Genomic DNA, 23,618 nt, shown 5'->3' on the forward strand with positions numbered 1-23,618 from the left:
TAACAAATGGTCTTTGAGTCTGGTGCATCTACATTATTTTACAATTGTGTAATGATTTCTAAAAGGGAAAAATTGTCGGTACCCAAGGACGAACTTAGATGCTTCCTTAAAGAATTGATGACAGATGTTTGACTACTATACTAACAAATTGTACAGAAAAGATATAAATACCTGGTGAAGTGATGTATAGACTTTAGGTGAGTATGTTTATGTATTCATATATCCAATATATGTCTTTGTGTGTGCTTACAAGAGTGTGTGTATGTGTGTGTCAGAGAGTGTGTATGTGTGTCTGTGTGAATGTGTACAGTTCATGCTTGTGTCAGTGAGAGTGTTTGTGTGTGTCAGTGAGAGACTGTGTGTGTGTGTCAGTGAGAGTGTGTGTGTCAGTGAGTGTGTGTCAGTGAGAGTGTGTGTGTCAGTGAGAGTGTGTGTGTCAGTGAGTGTGTGTGTGTGTGTCAGTGAGAGTGTGTGTGTGTCAGTGAGAGAGTGTGTGTGTGTCAGTGAGAGAGTGTGTGTGTCAGTGAGAGAGTATGTGTGTCAGTGAAAGTGTGTGTGTGTGTCAGTGAGAGTGTGTGTATGTGTCAGTGAGAGAGTGTGTGTGTGTCAGTGAGAGAGTGTGTGTGTCAGTGAGAGAGTATGTGTGTCAGTGAGAGTGTGTGTGTGTCAGTGAGAGTGTGTGTGTGTCAGTGAGAGAGTGTGTGTGTGTCAGTGAGAGAGTGTGTGTGTCAGTGAGAGAGTATGTGTGTCAGTGAAAGTGTGTGTGTGTGTCAGTGAGAGTGTGTGTGTGTGTCAGTGAGAGTGTGTATGTGTCAGTGAGAGAGTGTGTGTGTGTCAGTGAGAGAGTGTGTGTGTCAGTGAGAGAGTATGTGTGTCAGTGAAAGTGTGTGTGTGTGTCAGTGAGAGTGTGTGTGTGTCAGTGAGAGTGTGTGTGTGTCAGGGAGAGTGTGTGTGTGTGTCAGTGAGAGTGTGTGTGTGTCAGTGCGAGAGTGTGTGTGTCAGTGAGAGTGTGTGTGTGTCAGTGAAAGTGTGTGTGTGTGTCAGTGAGAGTGTGTGTGTCAGTGAGAGTGTGTGTGTGTCAGGGAGAGTGTGTGTGTGTGTCAGTGAGAGTGTGTGTGTGTCAGTGCGAGAGTGTGTGTGTCAGTGAGAGTGTGTGTGTGTCAGTGAAAGTGTGTGTGTGTGTCAGTGAGAGTGTGTGTGTGTCAGTGAGAGTGTGTGTGTGTGTCAGTGAGAGTGTGTGTGTGTCAGTGAAAGTGTGTGTGTGTGTCAGTGAGAGTGTGTGTGTGTGTCAGTGAGAGTGTGTGTGTGTCAGTGAGAGTGTGTGTGTGTGTCAGTGAGAGTGTGTGTGTGTCAGTGAGAGTGTGTGTGTGTCAGTGAGAGTGTGTGTGTGTGCAGTCTCCTCACCCCTTGACCAGCTCCACCACGATGAAATCATTCCCGTCACCCCGGTTGAAGAGGATGAGTCCGTCGGGTGAGGTGGTCTTGAACTGCAGGAACAGGTGCATGGAGTAGTATGCCTGCAGCGTGGGCAGGGTCACGAAGCTGGAGCGCGAGCGGAAGGTCACTGGGTCGGCCACGATGCTCTTGTAGCCGATGACGGCATTCAGCTCACAGTAGTCAATGTCCCCGTTCTTGCAGAGGTCGATGTAGGGCATGCCGTTGAGGGTGAGGCCCTGGAGGTGCCCAATGAAGTTGGACGGCACGGCCGGCATGAAGCGCTTCTCCGTGACGATGCCCGTCTCCACGTTGTGGAACTCCAGCTGGGTGTGGTCACCCGCCATCTGACCTGGGGGGGCATGAGGATCGGGGTCGGGGGGGGGGGGGGCAAGAAGAAAAATGGTGGGGTGTAAGATTCAGGTGTAATATTAACAAATTATCAGAAACTGGACATTATAATACATTTTATTATAAATTACCGGTATATATTATACTCAAGGGTGTAAAGTAGCTAACTGCAAATGTTCTTGTTATTATAATTGAGTAGTTTTGTAGGGAAATTGTACTTTATTGTAATAAAAAATGGTTGTAGGGTAAACTTGTAGGGTAAATAGCTAAATAGCTACTTGAACCGGCTGCCTAAACAACTATGTTAGCTACAGCGGTCATAGAGGAGATAACAATATTATGATGCTTCAAAACTACAACATCCATGGCCGCACTGTGACAACTATTAGAACTGAAAGACATGAAGGACAATAGGGGCATCATGACTGCCTTCCAAAGCCAGTTGAAATATCTGCCTTCAAGAACTCTGCCTCCAATTTGAAGAATTTAACTTAGTTTTATTAATCACATAGCTTAAAGCTGGCACAGTGTGCCAGCCTGCCAGGGGAATGAGCTTTAGCCAGCTTGCTTGAAATCTATGTAACGCAAAAGCCACACAGGAGACCTTTTTTATTCTGTCTGAAAGACTGCCACTAAAGGCAACATTAATTACAATTCGGAAGCTAAGTGCATTTGTAATTGACCATGATGGGGGAGAAAAAACACATATAAAAAAATACTCTCTACTCTGAGTACTTATAAACAGCTACTCTTTTAAGTAAGACGCTTTTAGGAGAGTTTTGTTTTTGGAAGTAATGGTGCTTTAACTTGAGTAAGATTCTCCACGACTCTTTAAACCCCTGATCAAACGATCAAATCATGTGATTAACTCCTAGATTAGACGGTGCACACTCCTTTACATAGAATCAAGGTAAACAGTGTTGGAAGGGGATGAGTCTGAAAGGTTGCTGCGGTCTAAGTAAAGCAAATCAAAGAGTTTCCTGAAGGGGGGGGTGATGATGTTTCCATGGTTACCGTCAATGGGCTGCAGGTCGTCAACGGTGAGTTTGAGGCTCTTGCCTCGCCGGACGACACGCACAGTGTGCCACTCGTTATCGTTCAGGCCCGTCCCCGCAAAGATGGTCTCTGGTCCCTTACCTACACACAGCCCAGAGCACCATTAACACACACACAGAGACCGGGGGAGAGAGAGAGAGACACTGCAGAAAGAGGGGGGGAGAGATGGGGGATGAAGATGGAAAGAGAGAGAGGAACAGAGTGAGAGAGGGAGGGAAGGAGAGAGGGAGAGAGGGGTGTGACAATAGAGAGTCATAGATCCTGCATGTAGAAACAGAGATGGAACAAAAACAGGAAGATAGAGAGTGAAAGAGAAAAGAGAGAGGGACAGATTGGAAGAGAGAGAGCTAACGGGATAGATTTGCTATAAATATCATATATGAAGAGAGAGAGAGAGAGAGAGAGAGAGAGAGAGAGAGAGAGAGGAGAGAGAGAGAGAAAGAGAGAGAGAGAGAGAGAGAGAGAAAGAGAGAGAGAGAGAGAAAGAGAGAGAAAGAGAAAGAGAGAGAGAGCAAAAAGACGCAGAGAAAAGAGTGGGAGTAGGAGGGATGGGCAAAGTGACAGACTGGGAGTCAGAGGATGACAGGGGAAGATAATGAAGATGGAGAGAGATGGAGAGAAAGTGAAACAGAACAGAGGGGAGGAGGACCAGACACTGCAGAAGGAACATCTGCATATTGTAATATGCACTCGCTCAGTCACTCTCAGTCACCACACACGCGCGCACACACAGAAAAGCCAAGACGTCACTTCCACCAAATAATACCAGCCAACACAAAGCTATGTGATGCAATCTGCCGTGCGTTGTGATTCAGAGCCGTCCCACGCTGGGAAGATCCATCTGTTCTGTAAAAAAGTCACACGCGGCCACGTGGCTCCCGTGAGTGTTCCCAGCCTGACCACACGGTGGCGCCAGAGACCTGGCGCGGCGGTGAGCTGTCCGTGGTGCTGAACTGTCCGTGGTGCTGAACTGTCCGTGGTGCTGAACTGCAGCAGCACATCATGTCATACCTCACTCATCCCCGGCTCCACTCTCCTTGCTTTTTACTTTTCCCCCCCATCCCTCTCCTTCCCCCACTCTCTCTCTCCCTGGCCGACTGCACATATTAGACACCCTGTCCATCCTCACATCCCAGGGGTGAGCCCCCCCAGCGGGGCACCAGTGGGGGCTGGGCATCTGTTAATACTGACCTATAGAGAGTAATGAGGGGGCGAAAGACTCACAGACCAGGCACATTCTGCTGTGGAAAATGTCAAGGATTGACACTCACACACACAAACAGGACCAAATTAATGAAATCACAATAGCAATGGGGGAGTGAGTGTGTTTGTGTACGTACGTATGTGAGACGTGTGTATTCAGCGTTCAGACCACAGAGCTCCCCTGAGGAGACTCAGCTGTGCTTTGGGCATGAGCATCTCATCCTGTTACCATGGATCACTGCCCACAAGTATGTATGTGTGTGTGCACGTGTGTGTGCACATGTCTGTGGCGTGTGCATGTGTGTGAGTGTGTGTTTGTAACAGTGTAGCTGATGGGGTGAATGGGCTGATGTGAGAATGAAGCAGTGATCCATGTCAACCTGAGATCAGGCAACACACACACACACACACACAGACGTGAAGGTAGGCCTCTGGGGTCAGCAGTAAAAGCTGAGAGGTGTTACTGTAAGCGGAGAGCTTTTGTCCACTGATGTGGATTAAATCAAAGAGATCGTTTTCAAACGTGTCATGTCCAGACACAACAGGAACCTCTCTGCATTCATCAGTAGAACCTATGGACAGCAGGAGGGAAAGGACCCATTTCCTAAAGAAGTTCTTTATATTCCACCAAGTGACATGAATACTTCAGATGTCTGCCCGTACATAGTGCTTGACTATCAGGAAGTGTACTTTATGCACAACCTTGTCTTCAAATGCAATAAAAAAATAAAAAAGCTAATGTATAATTCATTGTTTGCACTCGCCTACAAAGCCTGAATGCTGATCCACTCATTGAGCTTGCTCGTCTAAAATTGGCAGACGGACTCATAGGGTTAGCAACAGCGGTACGGCTAACTGGGTTTCTATAGCAACCGGAGTCGTCCATTTTGGTACCTCCGCACCGTCACGGAGAAGAGTCTTTGTGGTCGTGAGGGGAGGAAGTCCACGGGAGAGGATTAGACCTCTTAAGAGACTTTCCTCCCCTCACATCACACATACACTCACACACACCCTCGCTCTCACACTCACAAACAAACAAAGGCGTCAGATAGATGTGGAGATGAGGGATGAGGGGGAGAGAGAGAGAGATGGATAAAGTGTTTCTTTTGTTTCCAGTGTGAAAGAGAGATAATTACCCAGCTGTCCTGAGTAGTGGCTCAGCCAATCCCTGCATGGATATTCCCCACCTTTCACACATCCCTCGCTCCTCTCCTCTTTTTACTCCTTAGACCCTCTAACCACTTTCACTCTCTCCATATCGCGTGCTTGCTCCCATCCCTCTCACATCCCTTCATCCCGTTTCCTCAGCAACACTCTCGCTCGCTCCCTCTTTCCCCCTCCTCCCTCCCTCCTTCCTCCCTTCCTGCTTCTATTTCTCTTTACTAAAATGGCCGACGAGGAAAACCCCGGCTCTCAGCAAAATAACCACAGCCCTGCAGAATAACAAAGTAGACACACGCTGACACACACACACTCTCAGATACACACACACACACACACAACTGCACAGAAGCATATATTCTGACATGGACCAAAAAAACTGAATGTCAGACATTCACATGGAGGCAGAGAGACAAAAACACACCCACAGACAACCCACGCTCACTCACCCACACTATCAACCACACTCACCCACACATTCGCAACACATTCACACACACGTGCTGCAAGAGTTTAGGTGAGATCGAGTGTGACTTACTGGCAGTACAGTTAATCCTGATACAGTCTGGAGGGAGAGCAGAGCAGAGGGTTAACACTGCACATATACATACTCCACGCACTGGGGACACACACACTGACACACCTCCCGCACACACGCTGAGAAAACACTCTCCCTTAACTCCAGTCAGCAAAGTAGGGTAGGTTCATAGATCATATGCCAACCAGGGCAACTGCCAATTTGGCCTCAACCAATAGGGTATTACTGTTGAAATATCTGCGGAAGTGATTGGTGGACCTTTTAGAGAGGCGACGCCTCATAATTAGCTGAAGGAGAGTGCAAGGTCTCAGCGCGAGTGTCTTGTCATTGGCTGCTCTGGTCTAAGTGACAGTTTCAGTAACCAATCATAATCATAAGGAGACTGAGGTGGGTGTGTCTGTCTGTCTGAAGACAGCAAAAAACACATCCCATCATTTTGTCAGAAAGACTCACAGCAGCAAATCTAGCTCACTGTGGAGCAGAGGCTCATGGGAGCTGGGGTATCCCATGATGCCTTGGTGTGTCGTGTGGCATCAACCACAGCAGAAACGCGGCTGCAGACCACCAGAGACCTACGTGTGCACCCTTCATAAGAGAGAGAGAGGGAGAGAGGGGGAGAGAGGAGAGACGGAGCAAGGGAGAGGGAGAGGGAGAGAGGAAGTAAGAGAGACGGAGGGAGAGAGATGGAGAGAGAGGGAGAGAGAGAAAGATAGATAGATAGAGAGAGCAGTGGAGAGAGAAAGAGAGGGAGGGAAGGAAAGAGAGATGGAAAGAGAAAGAGAGGGAGGGAGAGAGAAAGAGACAGACAGAGAGAGAGAGAGAGAGAGAGAGAGAGAGAGAGAGAGAGAGAGAGAGAGAGAGAGAGAGAGAGAGAGAGAGAGAGAGAGAGAGAGAGAGAGAGAGAGAGAGAGAGAGAGAGAGAGAGAGAGAGAGAGGTGTGCACAGGTCTTCTGGGAGTGAGCAGAGAATGCAGTCTCTGGTTTGACCCTCTGTTCAACAGACAGACAGACAGACAGACAGACAGACAGACAGACAGACAGACAGACAGAGAAACAGACATACAGACAGACAGAGAAACAGACAGAGAAAAAAGACGTACAGACAGACAGACAGAGAAACAGACAGAGAAACAGACATACAGACAGACATACAGACAGAGAAACAGAGAGAAACAGACATACAGACAGACATACAGACAGACAGAGAAACAGACAGAGAAACAGACATACAGACAGACATACATACAGACAGAGAAACAGACAGAGAAACAAACATACAGACAGACATACATAAAGACAGACAGAACAGGAACACAAATGTGTGGGTCGTGTGACCATCAGACTAGCTGTGTATTGTAATCAGTAAGTATGACGTATGCAGATGATGCATCTATATGTATGTACTGTTTGGACTGTATTTGGGTACATGTGAATGTAGATGGGACCCTATGTGTGTCTGTGTGCGTGAGTGTATGTGTGTGTGTATGAGTGTGTGCGTGTGTGTATGAGTGTGTGTTTTTGTGTGTGTATGGGTGTGTGTGTGTGTGTTTACCAAGGTTGACAGTGAGTCGAACACGTCCCCCGTCCAGCTCCAGGCGAAGTGTGTCTGCCGAATTTCGTGAGGTGGTTGCCATGAGAACTCCGTAGGCCCTCTGAGATCGAAACCGTAGCGACACGTCCTCCGCCTCCGTGTGCATCGCCACGGGCAACTGCACCTTCATAAACTTACTGCCGTCATAGGACAGGATGGTAGCATCTAGAGACAGAAGAAGAGGGATGCAGGCAGACAGACAGTGAAAAAACAGTTTGAGTTAAGTAGTGAAAGAGAGAGAAATAAAATGAGAGAGTGAGAGAGGGGAGATAGATGGAAAGAGAGAGAGTGAGATAGATAGATAGAGAGAGGTAGATTTTGTATCAGACTCTGGTGTCAGACGTGACATATTTAGGTGATTCCCAGTTAGAGTTTATCATCCAATCATTTATGGTCTTGTTCATTACCTCTGTCCCCTTCTCTCTGCATGGACAATCCCTGCCAGATCTGTTTACTACTGCCAACAGACCTTTTATTGGCCAATTACATTCAGAGCTAGACACATTCTCGCTTCTCTCACCCTCCCTCCATCTCTCTTTTCCTTATTCCCTCTCTCCACCGCTCTCTTCTCCCCCCCGCCCCGCCCTCCACCTTTCGCTTCACTCTCTCTTCTTGGCAGCTCCTCTCCCTTCCCCTCGGACCCCCCCTGTGTTCTTCACTCTCCTCTTCCTGCTCTCTCTCTCCCTCCATCTTGCCCACTCTCCCTCCCTCCCCTGCCTGCTCTCCTCTCCGCCCACTCCATCTCTGTTTCCGTGGGAGACTGTTGGGGCCCGGGTGAAAACAAGAGAACAGGAAGAAGGGAGGCCTCATGCATACTGATGAGCTCGGAGAGAGAGCGAGAGGGCGAGGTGGAGAGTGTGTGTGCGTGCGTGTGTGCGCGCAATGCAGAAGGGAGTGCATTTAAGAAACAGCAGAGGAGTGTTCAGTAAAGCGAAAGAGCGAGGAGGGGAAACAGGGAGCGAGGCAGATAGAGAGACAGAGAGAAATAGAGAGGGGAGAGAGAAAGAGGGGGAGAGAGAATGAGGGGGAGAGAGAAAGTGGGAAGAGAGACAGGGGGAGAGATGTAAGAAAAGGATGGTGAGACAGCTAAAGAGGAAAAGCAGATAGACCTCTTGGCTAAAATGCAAATGAATCCTCATTAACTGGAAGAAAAAATTGGTGGCTGGCCTGTTATATCACAGATAACACACACATGCTCATACATACACAATTCTAAACTTAAAGAAGGCAGCTGACTCCATCTTAGCACCTGACTCTCTACTTCACAGAGGAGGAGGGGGTAGAAGGGGGAGAGAGAGGGGGAGAGAGAGGGGAGAGAGAGGAGGAGAGAGTACTATAGGTGGATAGGAGGAGAGAGAGCTGTAGGTAGGTAGATGAAGAGAGAGAGAAATAGAGAGGAGAGAAAGCTGTAGGTGGATAGGAGAGAGAGAAAGAGGTTAGGTAGGTAGATGGAGAGACAGAGAGAGAGAGAGACAGACAGACAGGGAGAGAGAGAGAGAGAGAGAGAGAGAGAGAGAGAGAGATAGAGAGAGAGAGAGAGAGAGAGAGAGAGAGAGAGAGAGAGAGAGAGAGAGAGGAGAGAGAGAGAGAGAAAGAGAGAGAGAGCGAGAGAGAGAGAGAGAGAGAGAGTGCTGTAGATAGGTAGATGGAGAGAGAAGCTTACCAAGACTGAAAGTTTTTGCTGAGATATGTCCTTGTGACAGATTTTTACAAAAGAACGCTGAGTTAGACAGTTGGCCATTTTAGGTTATTGTAGAAGGGAAAAAGATAGAGAGATAGAGAGAAAGAGTGAAACCGCAGGTAGAAGGCGTAAACATGGCCAATCACTCCCTCCATCTGTTTCTCCATCTGGTCTCCCTTTAATTCACTGAACTACCAGTTAGTGACCCCTACACACACACACACACAACATACACTTCAGATCTATATCATACAAAGGCATCCTCACAATCATCTGAAGTCTTTATGTTGGGATGTGTGAGTGTCTCAGTGCATCTCATTTGCAGTATATACACTGTATATCTAGCAGCAATAGCATTAACTATCACAGAGCAAAATAATTGTTCTAATCCTTTATATTTAATCTGCTCTATATCTCCTGGTAGAGCGTGAGTTCCTGGGCCTCAAGTAGAACAATAAACACACCTAATCACATTTGCGTCTTCCCTCCAGCCCCGGCTGTACCTTTCCCTCTCTACTACCCCCCTCACCTCTCTCACAGGACCATCTCTACCCCCCTCACCTCTCTCAAAGGACCATCTCTACCCCCCTCACCTCTCTCACAGGACCATCTCTACCCCCTCACCTCTCACAGGGCCACCTCTACCCTTCCTCACCTCTCTCACAGGGCCACCTCTACCCTTCCTCACCTCTCTCACAGGGCCACCTCTACCCCTCCTCACCTCTCTCACAGGACCATCTCTACCCCCCTCACCTCTCACAGGGCCACCTCTACCCTTCCTCACCTCTCTCACAGGGCCACCTCTACCCTTCCTCACCTCTCTCACAGGGCCACCTCTACCCCTCCTCACCTCTCTCACAGGACCATCTCTACCCCCCTCACCTCTCACAGGGCCACCTCTACCCCTCCTCACCTCTCTCACAGGGCCACCTCTACCCTTCCTCACCTCTCTCACAGGGCCACCTCTACCCTTCCTCACCTCTCTCACAGGACCATCTCTACCCCCCTCACCTCTCTCACAGGGCCACCTCTACCCTTCCTCACCTCTCTCACAGGACCATCTCTACCCCCCTCACCTCTCTCACAGGGCCACCTCTACCCCTCCTCACCTCTCTCACAGGACCATCTCTACCCCCCTCACCTCTCACAGGGCAACCTCTACCCTTCCTCACCTCTCTCACAGGGCCACCTCTACCCTTCCTCACCTCTCTCACAGGGCCACCTCTACCCTTCCTCACCTCTCTCACAGGGCCACCTCTACTCCTCCTCACCTCTCTCACAGGGCCACCTCTACCCTTCCTCATCTCTCTCACAGGGCCACCTCTACCCCTCCTCACCTCTCTCACAGGACCATCTCTACCCCCCTCACCTCTCTCAAAGGACCATCTCTACCCCCCTCACCTCTCTCACAGGACCATCTCTACCCCCTCACCTCTCACAGGGCCACCTCTACCCTTCCTCACCTCTCTCACAGGGCCACCTCTACCCTTCCTCACCTCTCTCACAGGGCCACCTCTACCCTTCCTCACCTCTCTCACAGGGCCACCTCTACCCTTCCTCACCTCTCTCACAGGGCCACCTCTACCCCTCCTCACCTCTCTCACAGGGCCACCTCTACCCTTCCTCACCTCTCTCACAGGGCCACCTCTACCCTTCCTCACCTCTCTCACAGGGCCACCTCTACCCTTCCTCATCTCTCTCACAGGACCACCTCTACCCTTCCTCATCTCTCTCACAGGGCCACCTCTACCCTTCCTCATCTCTCTCACAGGGCCACCTCTACCCCTCCTCACCTCTCTCACAGGGCCACCTCTACCCTTCCTCACCTCTCTCACAGGGCCACCTCTACCCTTCCTCATCTCTCTCACAGGGCCACCTCTACTCCTCCTCACCTCTCTCACAGGGCCACCTCTACCCCTCCTCACCTCTCTCACAGGGCCACCTCTACCCTTCCTCACCTCTCTCACAAGACCACCTCTACCCTTCCTCACCTCTCTCACAGGGCCACCTCTACCCTTCCTCACCTCTCTCACAGGACCACCTCTACCCTTCCTCATCTCTCTCACAGGGCCACCTCTACCCTTCCTCATCTCTCTCACAGGGCCACCTCTACCCCTCCTCACCTCTCTCACAGGGCCACCTCTACCCTTCCTCACCTCTCTCACAAGACCACCTCTACCCTTCCTCACCTCTCTCACAGGGCCACCTCTACCCTTCCTCACCTCTCTCACAGGACCACCTCTACCCTTCCTCATCTCTCTCACAGGGCCACTTCTACCCTTCCTCATCTCTCTCACAGGGCCACCTCTACCCTTCCTCATCTCTCTCACAGGGCCACCTCTACCCCTCCTCACCTCTCTCACAGGGCCACCTCTACCCCTCCTCACCTCTCTCACAGGACCATCTCTACCCCCCTCACCTCTCTCAAAGGACCATCTCTACCCCCCTCACCTCTCTCACAGGACCATCTCTACCCCCTCACCTCTCACAGGGCCACCTCTACCCTTCCTCACCTCTCTCACAGGGCCACCTCTACCCTTCCTCACCTCTCTCACAGGGCCACCTCTACCCTTCCTCACCTCTCTCACAGGGCCACCTCTACCCTTCCTCACCTCTCTCACAGGGCCACCTCTACCCCTCCTCACCTCTCTCACAGGGCCACCTCTACCCTTCCTCACCTCTCTCACAGGGCCACCTCTACCCTTCCTCACCTCACTCACAGGGCCACCTCTACCCTTCCTCATCTCTCTCACAGGACCACCTCTACCCTTCCTCATCTCTCTCACAGGGCCACCTCTACCCTTCCTCATCTCTCTCACAGGGCCACCTCTACCCCTCCTCACCTCTCTCACAGGGCCACCTCTACCCTTCCTCACCTCTCTCACAGGGCCACCTCTACCCTTCCTCATCTCTCTCACAGGGCCACCTCTACTCCTCCTCACCTCTCTCACAGGGCCACCTCTACCCCTCCTCACCTCTCTCACAGGGCCACCTCTACCCTTCCTCACCTCTCTCACAAGACCACCTCTACCCTTCCTCACCTCTCTCACAGGGCCACCTCTACCCTTCCTCACCTCTCTCACAGGACCACCTCTACCCTTCCTCATCTCTCTCACAGGGCCACCTCTACCCTTCCTCATCTCTCTCACAGGGCCACCTCTACCCCTCCTCACCTCTCTCACAGGGCCACCTCTACCCTTCCTCACCTCTCTCACAAGACCACCTCTACCCTTCCTCATCTCTCTCACAGGGCCACCTCTACCCTTCCTCATCTCTCTCACAGGGCCACCTCTACCCTTCCTCATCTCTCTCACAGGGCCACCTCTACCCCTCCTCACCTCTCTCACAGGGCCACCTCTACCCTTCCTCACCTCTCTCACAGGATCGCCCCAGGTAGCCAGTGCCGGAGCAGTCGCAGACGTAACGGTTCCAGCCCTCCCTGCAGATGGCGCTGTGCTGGCAGGGGTTGGACAGGCACTGCTTGGGAGCCTCCCTGGAACAGGAGGGCTTAACCCCCACGGCGCGCTGGGCCTCAGCCAGCCTCCGGATGTCTTTACTCTGCCCGTCCACAAACAGGTCCCGCACACAGCCCACGTAGCCGTAGTTCAGCAGCGCCGTCCACACCTACACACACACACACACACATATACATTATTGTTATTAGCAGGTCATTACAAACACACATCTTCTCACATGCATATCCACTCATTGGTTTTATTTTCTAACAAATTAATATATTCTCAGATGTTATACACGTTAGACACCTGCAAAGACAAACACACACACACATGCACCCCAGCACACACACACCTCAGTAGGGAATATGAGTCCGGCCCGGTCCTCAGGCAGCCCCCCCAGGTACAAGGTGTCGTCCAAGTCCAGGATCTCACTGTCTCCAGGAGCAGTGTAGGCCGTACGCACAGAGTTCACCGAGATGGTTCCTGAACACACACACAAATGCAGGACATTTGGAAGAGAACATTTAAGTACACAGGCAAGTAGCCTGTCTAATCACTGCATTCGGTCAAAACACAATGATTGGTTGTGCTTATTACAGTCCTGGGACGGCCACAGATATTGGATTTATTTAGTTTTACTGTCAGACCATTTGATTTATTGATTGCTATCAAGATGTGAAGTTTATTTAAGAAAATATGACAATAAGTACTTTTCAAAAACATGACCTATCCTAGCTTTAAAGGAAGCAATGTATAACTTATTTTTCTTTTTTCAAAAGAAGGGGAAACAGTTATCAAAGAATTGAAATTAAAAGTAAAATGGTAATTTTACTTTTAAAAGGGTAATTTGTAATTATACATAAAAATATACCTTTTTTATCTCCACTATTATGTCAAATTGTTTTTTCAAGCTTCCATTGTGTCGTAAGATATTTCAGGCATTTTACATGGTCACTTTCTGACTGTGAGGTCCTTTCGCTATGTGACATGTTTCTGTACAGTGCATTCATTTAAAATACTTCTTTCACACTGACTGGAACTTGATTGTGTACAATACTTACATATGAGCTAAATGTATTCCTTTTTTATAAATTCATTAGTTTGAATGGTTATGAGAATATTTTTGTGAACATTTGGTAAGTATGTTGAAGATCTAACCAACCATGTACTGTAATCAACTAACTAAAGCCAGTAAGAATGTAGGAAGGAATGTGAGACATTACTTCAAGTAATCATCTTCTCCTTTTAGAGATAATAATGACTGTTTGTGTTCTGAGGTTGCTGGTGTCACTTCTGTTCCTAATGAAATTTAAAAAGTTCAAATCATCACAAAAGTGAGCTTTTCTCACACACCATCCTCCTCATAGTCCTGATAATCATCATCCTCATAACTATATTCATGAGGACCGTCGGTTCCCCAGCCCCCCCATCCTCGTTGCTGGTGTCCAGAGCTACCTGATCGTCCGTCCCTCTGGAAGTCCACATGGTACCACTCTCCATCGTTGACCTTCTTGTCGATGGCCCTGGTCTTGGTGGTGCCTGAGCCCATGTCCAGCAGCAGGTACAGGTGGCCGTCCAGCATCTCGATGGCAAAGAAGTCCACCTGCAACATGGCCGACAGCAACCCCAACAGCAACGTAAACACCACATTGGAGGTTTAGGCAGGATGACTCAGTAGTTGATCCTGAGTGTTTATTAGCGAGTACAGACACGTCATCTTTGGCGGTACATAAAATACTTTCTACCTGGGAAACCCAACACAAGTTTCAAGTTCAGTTGTCATTTGAGTATAAGTACAGGACATTGGAATTCTTGGTGCAAACTCCTCTCAACAGTTCCTTATCAGGCAAACCTAAATTTTGTGGGTTCTAAATTGTCAATTTACAAATAAATATTTTCAAATTATATGTGTAAACTCCTATGTCTAACATGCAAAGTAATATTTAATAACTAAAATCACATCAGTGACAGAAAGCTACAATATCCATCCTTGCCACTTGTAGAAAGACAGAACCCAACCTGGAGGCTGAGGAGGGAAAGAGAAGCCTGCGTTCTAAACCCTGGCCTGAGTGAATACTCGATTATGATTGGCTGGAGGGGTCTGTGTTAAGGCCCGGGTTTGGGACTGTTGCACGGACATGAGCTGACGCTGTTTCGGGCCGGAAAAACATTTGGAGCCACGAGGGTCTGGTTTATGTTTGACACATCCACAACAGCCGCGAGGGTCGCTGCAAAAATGAGGTCACACCAGCAGACGCCCTTCGCAAGGATCAGGGGGTTTTACCTGTCCTGGATCAGGGGGTTTCACCTGTCCTGGATCAGGAGGCTTTACCTATCCAGGATCAGGGGGTTTCACCTGTCCTGGATCAGGGGGTTTCACCTGTCCTGGATCAGAGAGTTTCACCTGTCCTGGATCAGAGGGTTTCACCTGTCCTGGATCAGAGGGTTTCACCTGTCCTGGATCAGAGAGTTTCACCTGTCCTGGATCAGAGGGTTTCACCTGTCCTGGATCAGAGGGTTTCACCCAGGATCCCGAAGTGTAAAAGCTCCAAGCGTTTCCTTGTCACAATTGCACGTCCGGTCATGCCTGTGTAACTATGGAGGTTTTTAAGGGACAAAACTAAATATATAAATCATTAATCGATAATTATATAATTATATGCATGTATACATGGATACATATATAATTATATATATATTTTTTAATAAATGAATAATTATATAATTTTAATTGACACCATAAATAAATAAATCACAAGTTAAACAAGACACTAAATGTACAAATGTTAAATGTATTTGTGAATTGATAAATTTATATATATATATTGTGTATATACATATATATATTTATAATTTTGTAATGTTTTTATTCATTTGTATATTTATTTATTTAGTCTACTAATTCATTTATTCCCATATGATCTATGATCTAACTTGCTGCAGACAAATAAATCTGTCAATATTATCCATCAAAGTCAGGGGGCATGCTTCAACTGCAGGGATTTTTTGATACTGGCAAGTGCACGGCATCACACATTAAGTTATATTACTGCATACCCACATGGATCATCAGTGAAATTGAAAATACTCCAGAAAATAAAGTATCCACTTTTACTTGTTGTGTTGCTTGTTAGCTAACCAGCATTTATTTAATGAAGAAAACACTTTGAAACAAGCTGATTCAAACTACTATGCAAGTATTGTCACTCAACACTGTTTATCTCATCTAGCAGTATATCTGTGTTGGAGTAGTCTTATAAAAATGAAAGTGACCGTATGCCCAAATAATGTAAATAAACTTCACTTGCTATCACTATCACTTGCCTACCAGGAATTATGATCATGATTTGATCATGCCTGTGTAACAGGGATAGTCGCGCTGCTTGTCCTTTTACCCACACTGGGCTTCGAGCTCAGGCCCTCTGCCCTACAAGAGTGACTATTAACCAGCTACGCCACCGAGAAGCTAGCTTCTTCCTAGCGTGGGTGGACACTTTACCAATTAATCTCAGCTACACCTGGCAACCAGATAAAAACTAAAGGGACTAGTTAACAAATTAGGCTTTGCCTCAGGGTAGAATTCACCTGCGCCGTGCATTATTTTCAGCACACAGCACACATTGTGTTTTTTGTCTGTCTGACAAGTATTTGATTTCCTGGTCTTAAACATAACATGACAGCGGTATTTTTGACTGACTGGTGCACTCAGAGTTTCCCGCTCAATCAGCTTTGTCCATTTTAAACACAAATCCAACCGGAGATGGACCCAAACAGCACGCTTATATTCCCAACTGTGTAAAGTCAATACCGTTGACAAATGTGTGTCAGCACATTTGTCCATGCGTATGTGTGTGTGTAATTCCAGAGTGCCTTCAGTGACCGTGCGGTCTCACCTTCAGTGTGGGTGGCGTGCGGGGATCCTTGTGTTGCTGTTGCCGTGGTTTCCCGTGGCTGAACAGCATGAGGCCATTGGGCTCGGTGGTTCTGAAGTCGAAGGAGATAGAACCTGCCTTCTTGGCGGTCCACTTGCTCAGCGCCACGAAAGACTCGGGTGTGTCAAAGGTCACTGGGTCCAAAGTGGCCACGCTCTCGCATTTGAACGCCACCACTCCGCTCACCTGCAGCACATGGGTGAGTTGTTACCATGTCAGTGATCAGATCATCTGTAGTTTGAGGCTATTTGTGGGACATGACAGACTGCATTTCTTATGCACTAATTGGTTATGGTGGGACATACTGTAGGGGTGTACATAGGAATGAACAGTAGTTCACTGTTTGGGTAAGAGGTGTCAGTTGAGCCAGGAGGAACCAGTGTGTTCTCACCTTCATCTTAGGATCCCCAACCTTGGCCAGTCGAGAGAGCTCCAGGCGAACATCGTTGTTCTTGTACACCACCTTTGGGGTTAGGATTCAGGATTTGTGGTTTAGCACATAGGCTTCAGGGGTCAGGGGTCAGGGTGCAAACAGAAAAGCTTAGTTTGTTCTTCCCCTAGCCCAAGCCCTGATCTTTACAGTGCATTGATGTTCTGTTGATCATAAGGTCCTGTTCCAAAATGTTTAGGATGCACTTTGAAAATGTACTAGCTTGCTTAATTATTCAAAAGAAGTCATTGAAAACTGTAGTAACCATATTAATTAATTTGATGAGTCCAACTTCAGATGTTCTTGTGATCTCCAGACCTACCGAGGGAAAAGCTACGGCGCATGTAAGTATCTGAGAATCTGCTTTCCATTCTAAGATTATTCTTTTCTTCCCGAGATTGATAGAGGCGAGAGAGGCTGGAGAAGCAGAGAGGAGGAGGCCACTTCAGACCACTAAGATGCAGCCCAACAACTCCATTCATTTGAATTCAAGTGTTTTGGCCTCTTTGATTCGATAGAAAAACGACCCATTTTTCTCTCACACACATTCTCTATTTCTGTCTCTAGACGTCCCTCTTTTCATAGCGTTGCCTCTGTTTCTCTCCATGGGTCTGACTCTAACACACAGTGTTCTGACTCTAAAATTCAGGCCCTCATGTACGTACATTTGCAAACGTAGCATTATCAGTGACATGGCCAACCTGCAGAAAGCGCACGCTGTGATACTTCAGTTTACGTCGTATTTACCAAACCTGCAGTTCATCGGGTAATCAGCGCCTTTCTCCGCCCACTATACCTTCAATTGTGGCATTTAAACGCGCAATTGAATGGGCCTCCTTCTCTCTTTCTATCATGAATCAGCCACCAAAGTCAAAAGAGCGAAAACAAAGATTTAGTGATGACGAAATTGATCGTTCATGAGGTAACAGCGAATTTAAATATTATACAAGGCCGGAATTCCACACCAACACAAAAAAAGGCCATCTGGACCGAAATTACAAATTCCAGTAACTGTAATATTGCATGGCTGCTTAATCTGTAACGCGTTATGATTTTGTGTTCACTCAACTGAAAAAGTGTGATCCTTGTGGCAAAAATCCTTCCAGCTCGTCTCCTTGGCCGCTCTCTCCGCTCTTAAGAGGCACAGAATTTTCAACGCAAAATAGAGGCGTGCTTTCACGGGCGTTTTTTGTACATACCGCAGAATACATAATTAGCCGCACTTTAAGCATCCCCTCCCATCTCTTTATGGGAAACTCCCACTTTCCCCATGACCCTCCCGTGAATGCATATGCATGACACGGAAAAGCGCAATTTTCAGTTCCTGCGACAGGCAGTCTGCGCTTTTACCTCAGTGCGGCATGTTTGTACATACCTCGCCATGCTTTTACGCGCACGTTGCAAAACAAATACGTCTGAAGTGGGCGCAAAAGCGTTAGTACAGGAGGCCCACAGTGTTCTGACTCTAACACACAGTGTTCTGACTCTAACACACAGTTTTCTGACTCTAACACACAGTGTTCTGACTCTAGCAAACAGTGTTCTGACTGACAATGTTCTCTTGTTTCAGCTGGGTCTATCAGCAGCATTTTGATGTCTGCACACTATCTCACACACAGGGTCTAATTCAATACACCACAATCCCATCTGTGACCCCAACACATCTATGCTACACACACACACATATCAAATGGCCCTTCCTTTTATATTCACAGTTGGATGTGTGTCTGTCTATGTGTGTGTATCTGTGTGTGTTTGTGTGTGTCTGAGCGCATGAAAGGTTGTGCAGGCACAATCACTCATGCACGTGATTTGCTGCATACATCTTCATTTGCTCACATGGATTATCATATCAGCATATTAAATATGTAAATGTGTTAGCAGTGACAGCAGCAGGCTCGTTTAAAAGCTATCAGTCTTAATGAACCAAACACACACACATGCACACTTCCACCCCTGATACAGATATCTCTCTGTTTGGCACATCATCTGTCAGTTTGTTTGTTTGTTTGTTTGTTTGTTTTTTTGTTTGTTTATGCCTCTGTGTGTGTGTTTAAATTTGTAAATGTGTGTGTGTGTTTATATTTGTAAATGTGTGTGTTGCGGTGCTGTGGCCCATTTTGAGCAGAGCGGATGGATAGATTCTCTCTGTGGCGTAGCTAATTAGCATGTTAGCGCTTAACTGTGCGTCTTCTCCCCCAACCACACTCATCACCAATTCTCTCTGATGTTGTGGAGGGGTTGTGCGCTAGTGTGTGTCTGCCAATGTGTGTGTTTTTCACATTTCACATTTTCACATCGACCCTCGGATAATGTGGGTGTATATCTCTATTTGTGTGTTTGAGTGCGTGACTTCACCTGTTCAGGCAAACTGAGAATGCTTGTATGTGTTTTTGGATTGTGCATGTGCACGCTCAAGCATCGTGTGTGATTGTGTGTCGCAATTTTTGCGAGTCATTGTGTGTGTGTGGCCCCCACCTCTTTGAGGCAGCCCATGAAGTTGTTGCTGACGGGGGATCCAGGCAGGTCGGCCGTGCTGGGGCTGCCCCCCACATAGAAGAAGTCATCTGAGCCCAGCATGGTGTAGTCCTCCTGGGTGTAGCCTGTGGTGGTCAGGATCCCGTCCACTGAGATGGTCACCTACACAACAAAGCACAGGGAAAGGACACGCTATATACTCACACCAAACGCAGCGCTAAGCGCTAGGCTGCCGAATTAGCCCCCTACTGGCAGGGTCTGGTCAGGGGAGATGGTGGGTATTGGTTTGAGTTTTGGTCATCTGGACTGGTGTTTTTGTGTTTTGTGACCTGAAAGTGTGTAAACCAGTTGCCTTTATATTGGAGGTGAAGGTGTTGACTAGCCTGGATACTTGAGTTGCATATGTTATATGTTATTGGGCAATACCATAGAGTTTGCCATTGTAAGGATTATCGCACTGTCCTCGTCTATATCTGCAGATGCAGTGGAGCATTAACAGCAATTCCACTAATGGCCGCCAGCAGTTGCAGAAAAGTGAAGGCTAAATTTGAACTATATCTACAGAATTTGAGTTTGTTGGTTTGGACTGAACCCAATCAACAATACTGCAGTTAGAAGCCTAAACTGCTACAATAGGCCACTGTAAACAAATTGGCCTCTTCAGTCTGCTGTGATGAATGTAGCATTACAGCAATTTAACTAAAGAAGCTAATTAGCCTTCAACTTACACTGCTACAGTAGCCCACAATAATATCAACCTAAAGCACCCTATGGTATACCGCTTAGTGGATCTAAATATAGTAGCTAGCCCAACTTAAGATCTACCTTGTGGTGGGCATAGCATTAGCAGCTAACCCACCCTACGGCCTACCTTGTGGTTGGTGTAGCATTAGTAGCTAGCTCACCCTATGGTCTATCTTTTGGTGGGCATAGCATTAGCAGCTAGCCCACCCTACGGCCTACCTTTTGGTGGGTGTAGAATTAGTAGCTAGCTCACCCTATGGTCTATCTTGTGGTGGGCATAGCATTAGCAGCTAGCCCACCCTATGGTCTCCTTGTGGTGGTTGTAGCATTTGCAGCTACCTTATGGTCTACCTTGTAGTGGGCATAGCATTGACAGCTAGCCCACCCTATGGTCTCCTTGTGGTGGTTGTAGTATTAGCGACTAACCTACCCTATGGTCTACTTTGTGATGGTCGTAGCATTAGCAGCTAGCCCAACCTATTGCCTACCTTGTGGTAGTCGTAGCATTATCAGTTAACCCTGCCAAAAGTGGTATTGTAGCAGTAGTTGCTAGCCCACACTATGGTGTTCTATGTAGTGACCATAGCGTTAGAAGCTAGCCCACTCTAGCCTAAGCTTACTAATGGTGGACATGGCGTAGCAAAAACAGCTAGCCCGCTCTATGGTCTGCTTAGTGGAGGATGTAGAATATCAACAGCTAGTTTACTCTATGGTCTACCTTGTGGACGTAGAATTAGCATCTAGCCCACTCAACAGTACCCTTTACTAAGGGCAGTTAGTGTTAGTAGCATGCCCAAACAGGCAGGTGTTAGTAAGGCCTCCATAGAGGTTGAGCATACTTGGCTTGTTAGTGATAGCCTACTACTGGTCAACCCAGTAGCAGTGTTAGTACGGTTAGGCCAGGCTGTGTAGAGTTTGTAATGGTGTTAACGTTAGGGTTAGTGGTATGTGGTGTTAGAGGTGAGGATGGTGCTGGTGTGGTATTAGGGTGGGTGTTAATGACAGTGTTAGTTGTTGTGTAAGGGCTGAGTAGAGCAGGGGGGCGACGGGGGTTGTTAGTTAGATCAGCAGATCTGAATGAGGTGAGATACACACGCACACGCACACGCACATTGACATACAGAGTGTTAGATGGGTTAGCTTTGGGTCTCATTCCACACACGCATGCAGCCTACTCCTCTTCCTGCAAGCATGCGGTCCCTGGCAGGCACAGAGAAAAACACGGACGAGAACAATCAAAGGGGAGGACAAGATGAGGCTGGGAAGCACCATGGAGAGAGCATGCAGCCAGAGGAGGACAAGGGGGAAGGGCAAAAGAAGAAGGGAAGAGCGGCATCTCTATTCGTTTGACGGACCGATCAGAGAGAGGCAAGGATATCAGGGCAGGCCATGCAGGGGGGAGGGTGTGGCCAATCGCGTGCAGGTGGGAGGGATGAGCCAATCAGGAGACGCCTACATGTCAATCACGGAGTGATGTGGTGAACGGCAAAAAAGGAAGGGGGTAAACAAAATAAAGAAGGTTGGCAGGGAGGAGGGGCGGGGGGGTTGTTAAGCTTAAAAGAGTACCAACCGCATTTATCCATTTTTTTTGTTTTTAGTTTTGATCTCTATACGGCTCAGAAAGAAAAGAGACACGGGGCAAACCCAAACTAAGAAACAATTAGAATGATATCTACCGAACAATGGAGTTTGTTTACCATAGCGTGTCCAATGCCTGAGTGCTTTGTAGGAGAGGGGGAGAAAGGAAAGCAAAAACTGTGAACAGAACAACTTCCGGGAAGGGAAAGGAAAAGCTAGAAGGCCTCTGGCGAGGTTAGTAGATAGGAGTAGTTCGCTAGGAGAAGGGCACAGGTTAGTAGAATGAGTCATTCCATGGATGAAGGTTAGTGTCTGTAGCAGGTTAGTAAAGTTAGTCCAGTTAGTACAGACAAGCAAACGGGAGAGCAGACTAGATCCCAGCACTCACAGAGCTCCGCCCAGACACCAGAACTCACACACCAGCACACACACACACACCAGCGCACATGCACACACACACACACACACAAACACAAGCGCACACTCACACTAGCACACACACACAGACACACAGCAGCACCCACACACCAGCACACACACACACACACAAGCACACCAGCGCACACAAACACCAGCACACACAGACCCACACAGGCACACCAGCAAACACACACACAAGCACACACAGGTACACCAGCAAACACACGCACACACACTCAAGAGTAGCTACACAGGAACTGTGGGTTTAGACACACAGCCACACGCTCGCATACTGGTTCTCCTCATCTACTAAACGTTGAAAGGGAAGCGGACCCAACAGCCATCTCTATACTGTCAGCATCAGAGCTGGACTGCCACTTCACAGTTCGTCTTAGCAGCGGACTGGGATTAGCTCTAAGTCTCTGACTCCCACCCTGGCTCCCTCACTCACACTCATACTCTGGTCTAGCAGTGAAGGATTCTTGCTGTCTCTGCTGCAGTGTGCTCTCTGTTCTGGTCAACACCCTCTGTTTCATCAGCTACTCAGGGATCTAATTTGGTTTCTAGTTTCTGCATTTCTACAATTATATATTTGTCCTCTGGCTCTGGATCTATGGAAGTAGATTTGTGTCTTTTTGTCGTAATCAAACATTTACATTTTGCGGACATAACTTTTTTTCGCAAAGAAAAATCAAAGCTTTGAAAGCAAAACGTGTCTCAATGAAAGAGTAAATATTGAGAAATGAATGTTTATTGCAATCAAATGATTAAAGTTGTGACTGCATAGCCACCCCCATTTGGTCCTGCTGTGTGAATCATGCTGTGCTGTCAGAGCATTTGTTCTGCTTTCTCTCGTTCAGTATTTGTGCAGTGAGTTTCTTTTTTTTTGTCTTTGCTTGCAATACATGTTTCTCTGCTTGCAACTTGGGTTTTTAGATGAACTCTTGACAAAGGGGGGCTGCAATGTTGTCACAACATTCGTTTTTTTGATTGCTATATAAAGGTTTAGCTCTGAATTATATATTTTTTGATTGAGATGTGAGATGTTTTACTTTCAAGGCTTTCTTTTTTAATTGGCAAATTTTTGATTGCTACAAACAGACAATAGTATCCTTCCGTAGAGTCTAACTCTTTAACTCTAGCCTCTCTTTTTGAGTCATCACTCTGCCGTCCCTCTGTCCACCTATCACGCCGTTGCCTGGTTACCTGTCTCAGGTTTCGTGTGACCTTGACGTCGTGCCAGGCGTTGTCGTTGAACTTCCCGTTAACGGGCTCCACCAGCGCCTCGAAGGCCCCGGAGCCCAGGTTGATGACCAGCGATACGGCACCGTTCTTCAGCGCCAGGTTGACGTAGTCGGCAGACTTGCCCGTGTGCAGCATCAGGCCGTTCCTCTGGAGCGTCTTGAAGGAGAGCGTGATCTCGTCGCTGCTGCTCTGGATGGGGCTGGGCGACAGGTCGTAGCAGAAGTACTCGGAGCCCTTGAAGGTGGCCACGTACTCTTCTCGAGCTGGGGGGGGGGGTTGGTACAAAAGGTAGAAGGAAGGATGAACAAGGCAAGGGTAG

The 23,618-nt window shown here is 47.8% G+C and overlaps 1 protein-coding gene across 1 annotated transcript in view; it reads right to left on the reverse strand.

The window, feature by feature from the left end:
* The window catches only part of nrxn1a (neurexin 1a), a 56,444-nt gene that overhangs the window by 12,764 nt on the left and 20,062 nt on the right, over positions 1 to 23,618 (reverse strand). Inside the window, 12 exon segments of the mRNA XM_062474120.1 lie at positions 1,405 to 1,786; positions 2,800 to 2,922; positions 5,744 to 5,770; positions 7,295 to 7,498; positions 12,386 to 12,638; positions 12,825 to 12,955; positions 13,928 to 14,075; positions 16,366 to 16,590; positions 16,796 to 16,867; positions 19,313 to 19,474; positions 21,754 to 21,777; positions 23,261 to 23,562. Coding sequence (XP_062330104.1) covers positions 1,405 to 1,786; positions 2,800 to 2,922; positions 5,744 to 5,770; positions 7,295 to 7,498; positions 12,386 to 12,638; positions 12,825 to 12,955; positions 13,928 to 14,075; positions 16,366 to 16,590; positions 16,796 to 16,867; positions 19,313 to 19,474; positions 21,754 to 21,777; positions 23,261 to 23,562 — 2,053 coding nt within the window.

The sequence above is a fragment of the Osmerus eperlanus genome, chromosome 12 (assembly GCF_963692335.1).
Source record: "Osmerus eperlanus chromosome 12, fOsmEpe2.1, whole genome shotgun sequence".
In the NCBI taxonomy this organism is placed as follows: domain Eukaryota; kingdom Metazoa; phylum Chordata; class Actinopteri; order Osmeriformes; family Osmeridae; genus Osmerus; species Osmerus eperlanus.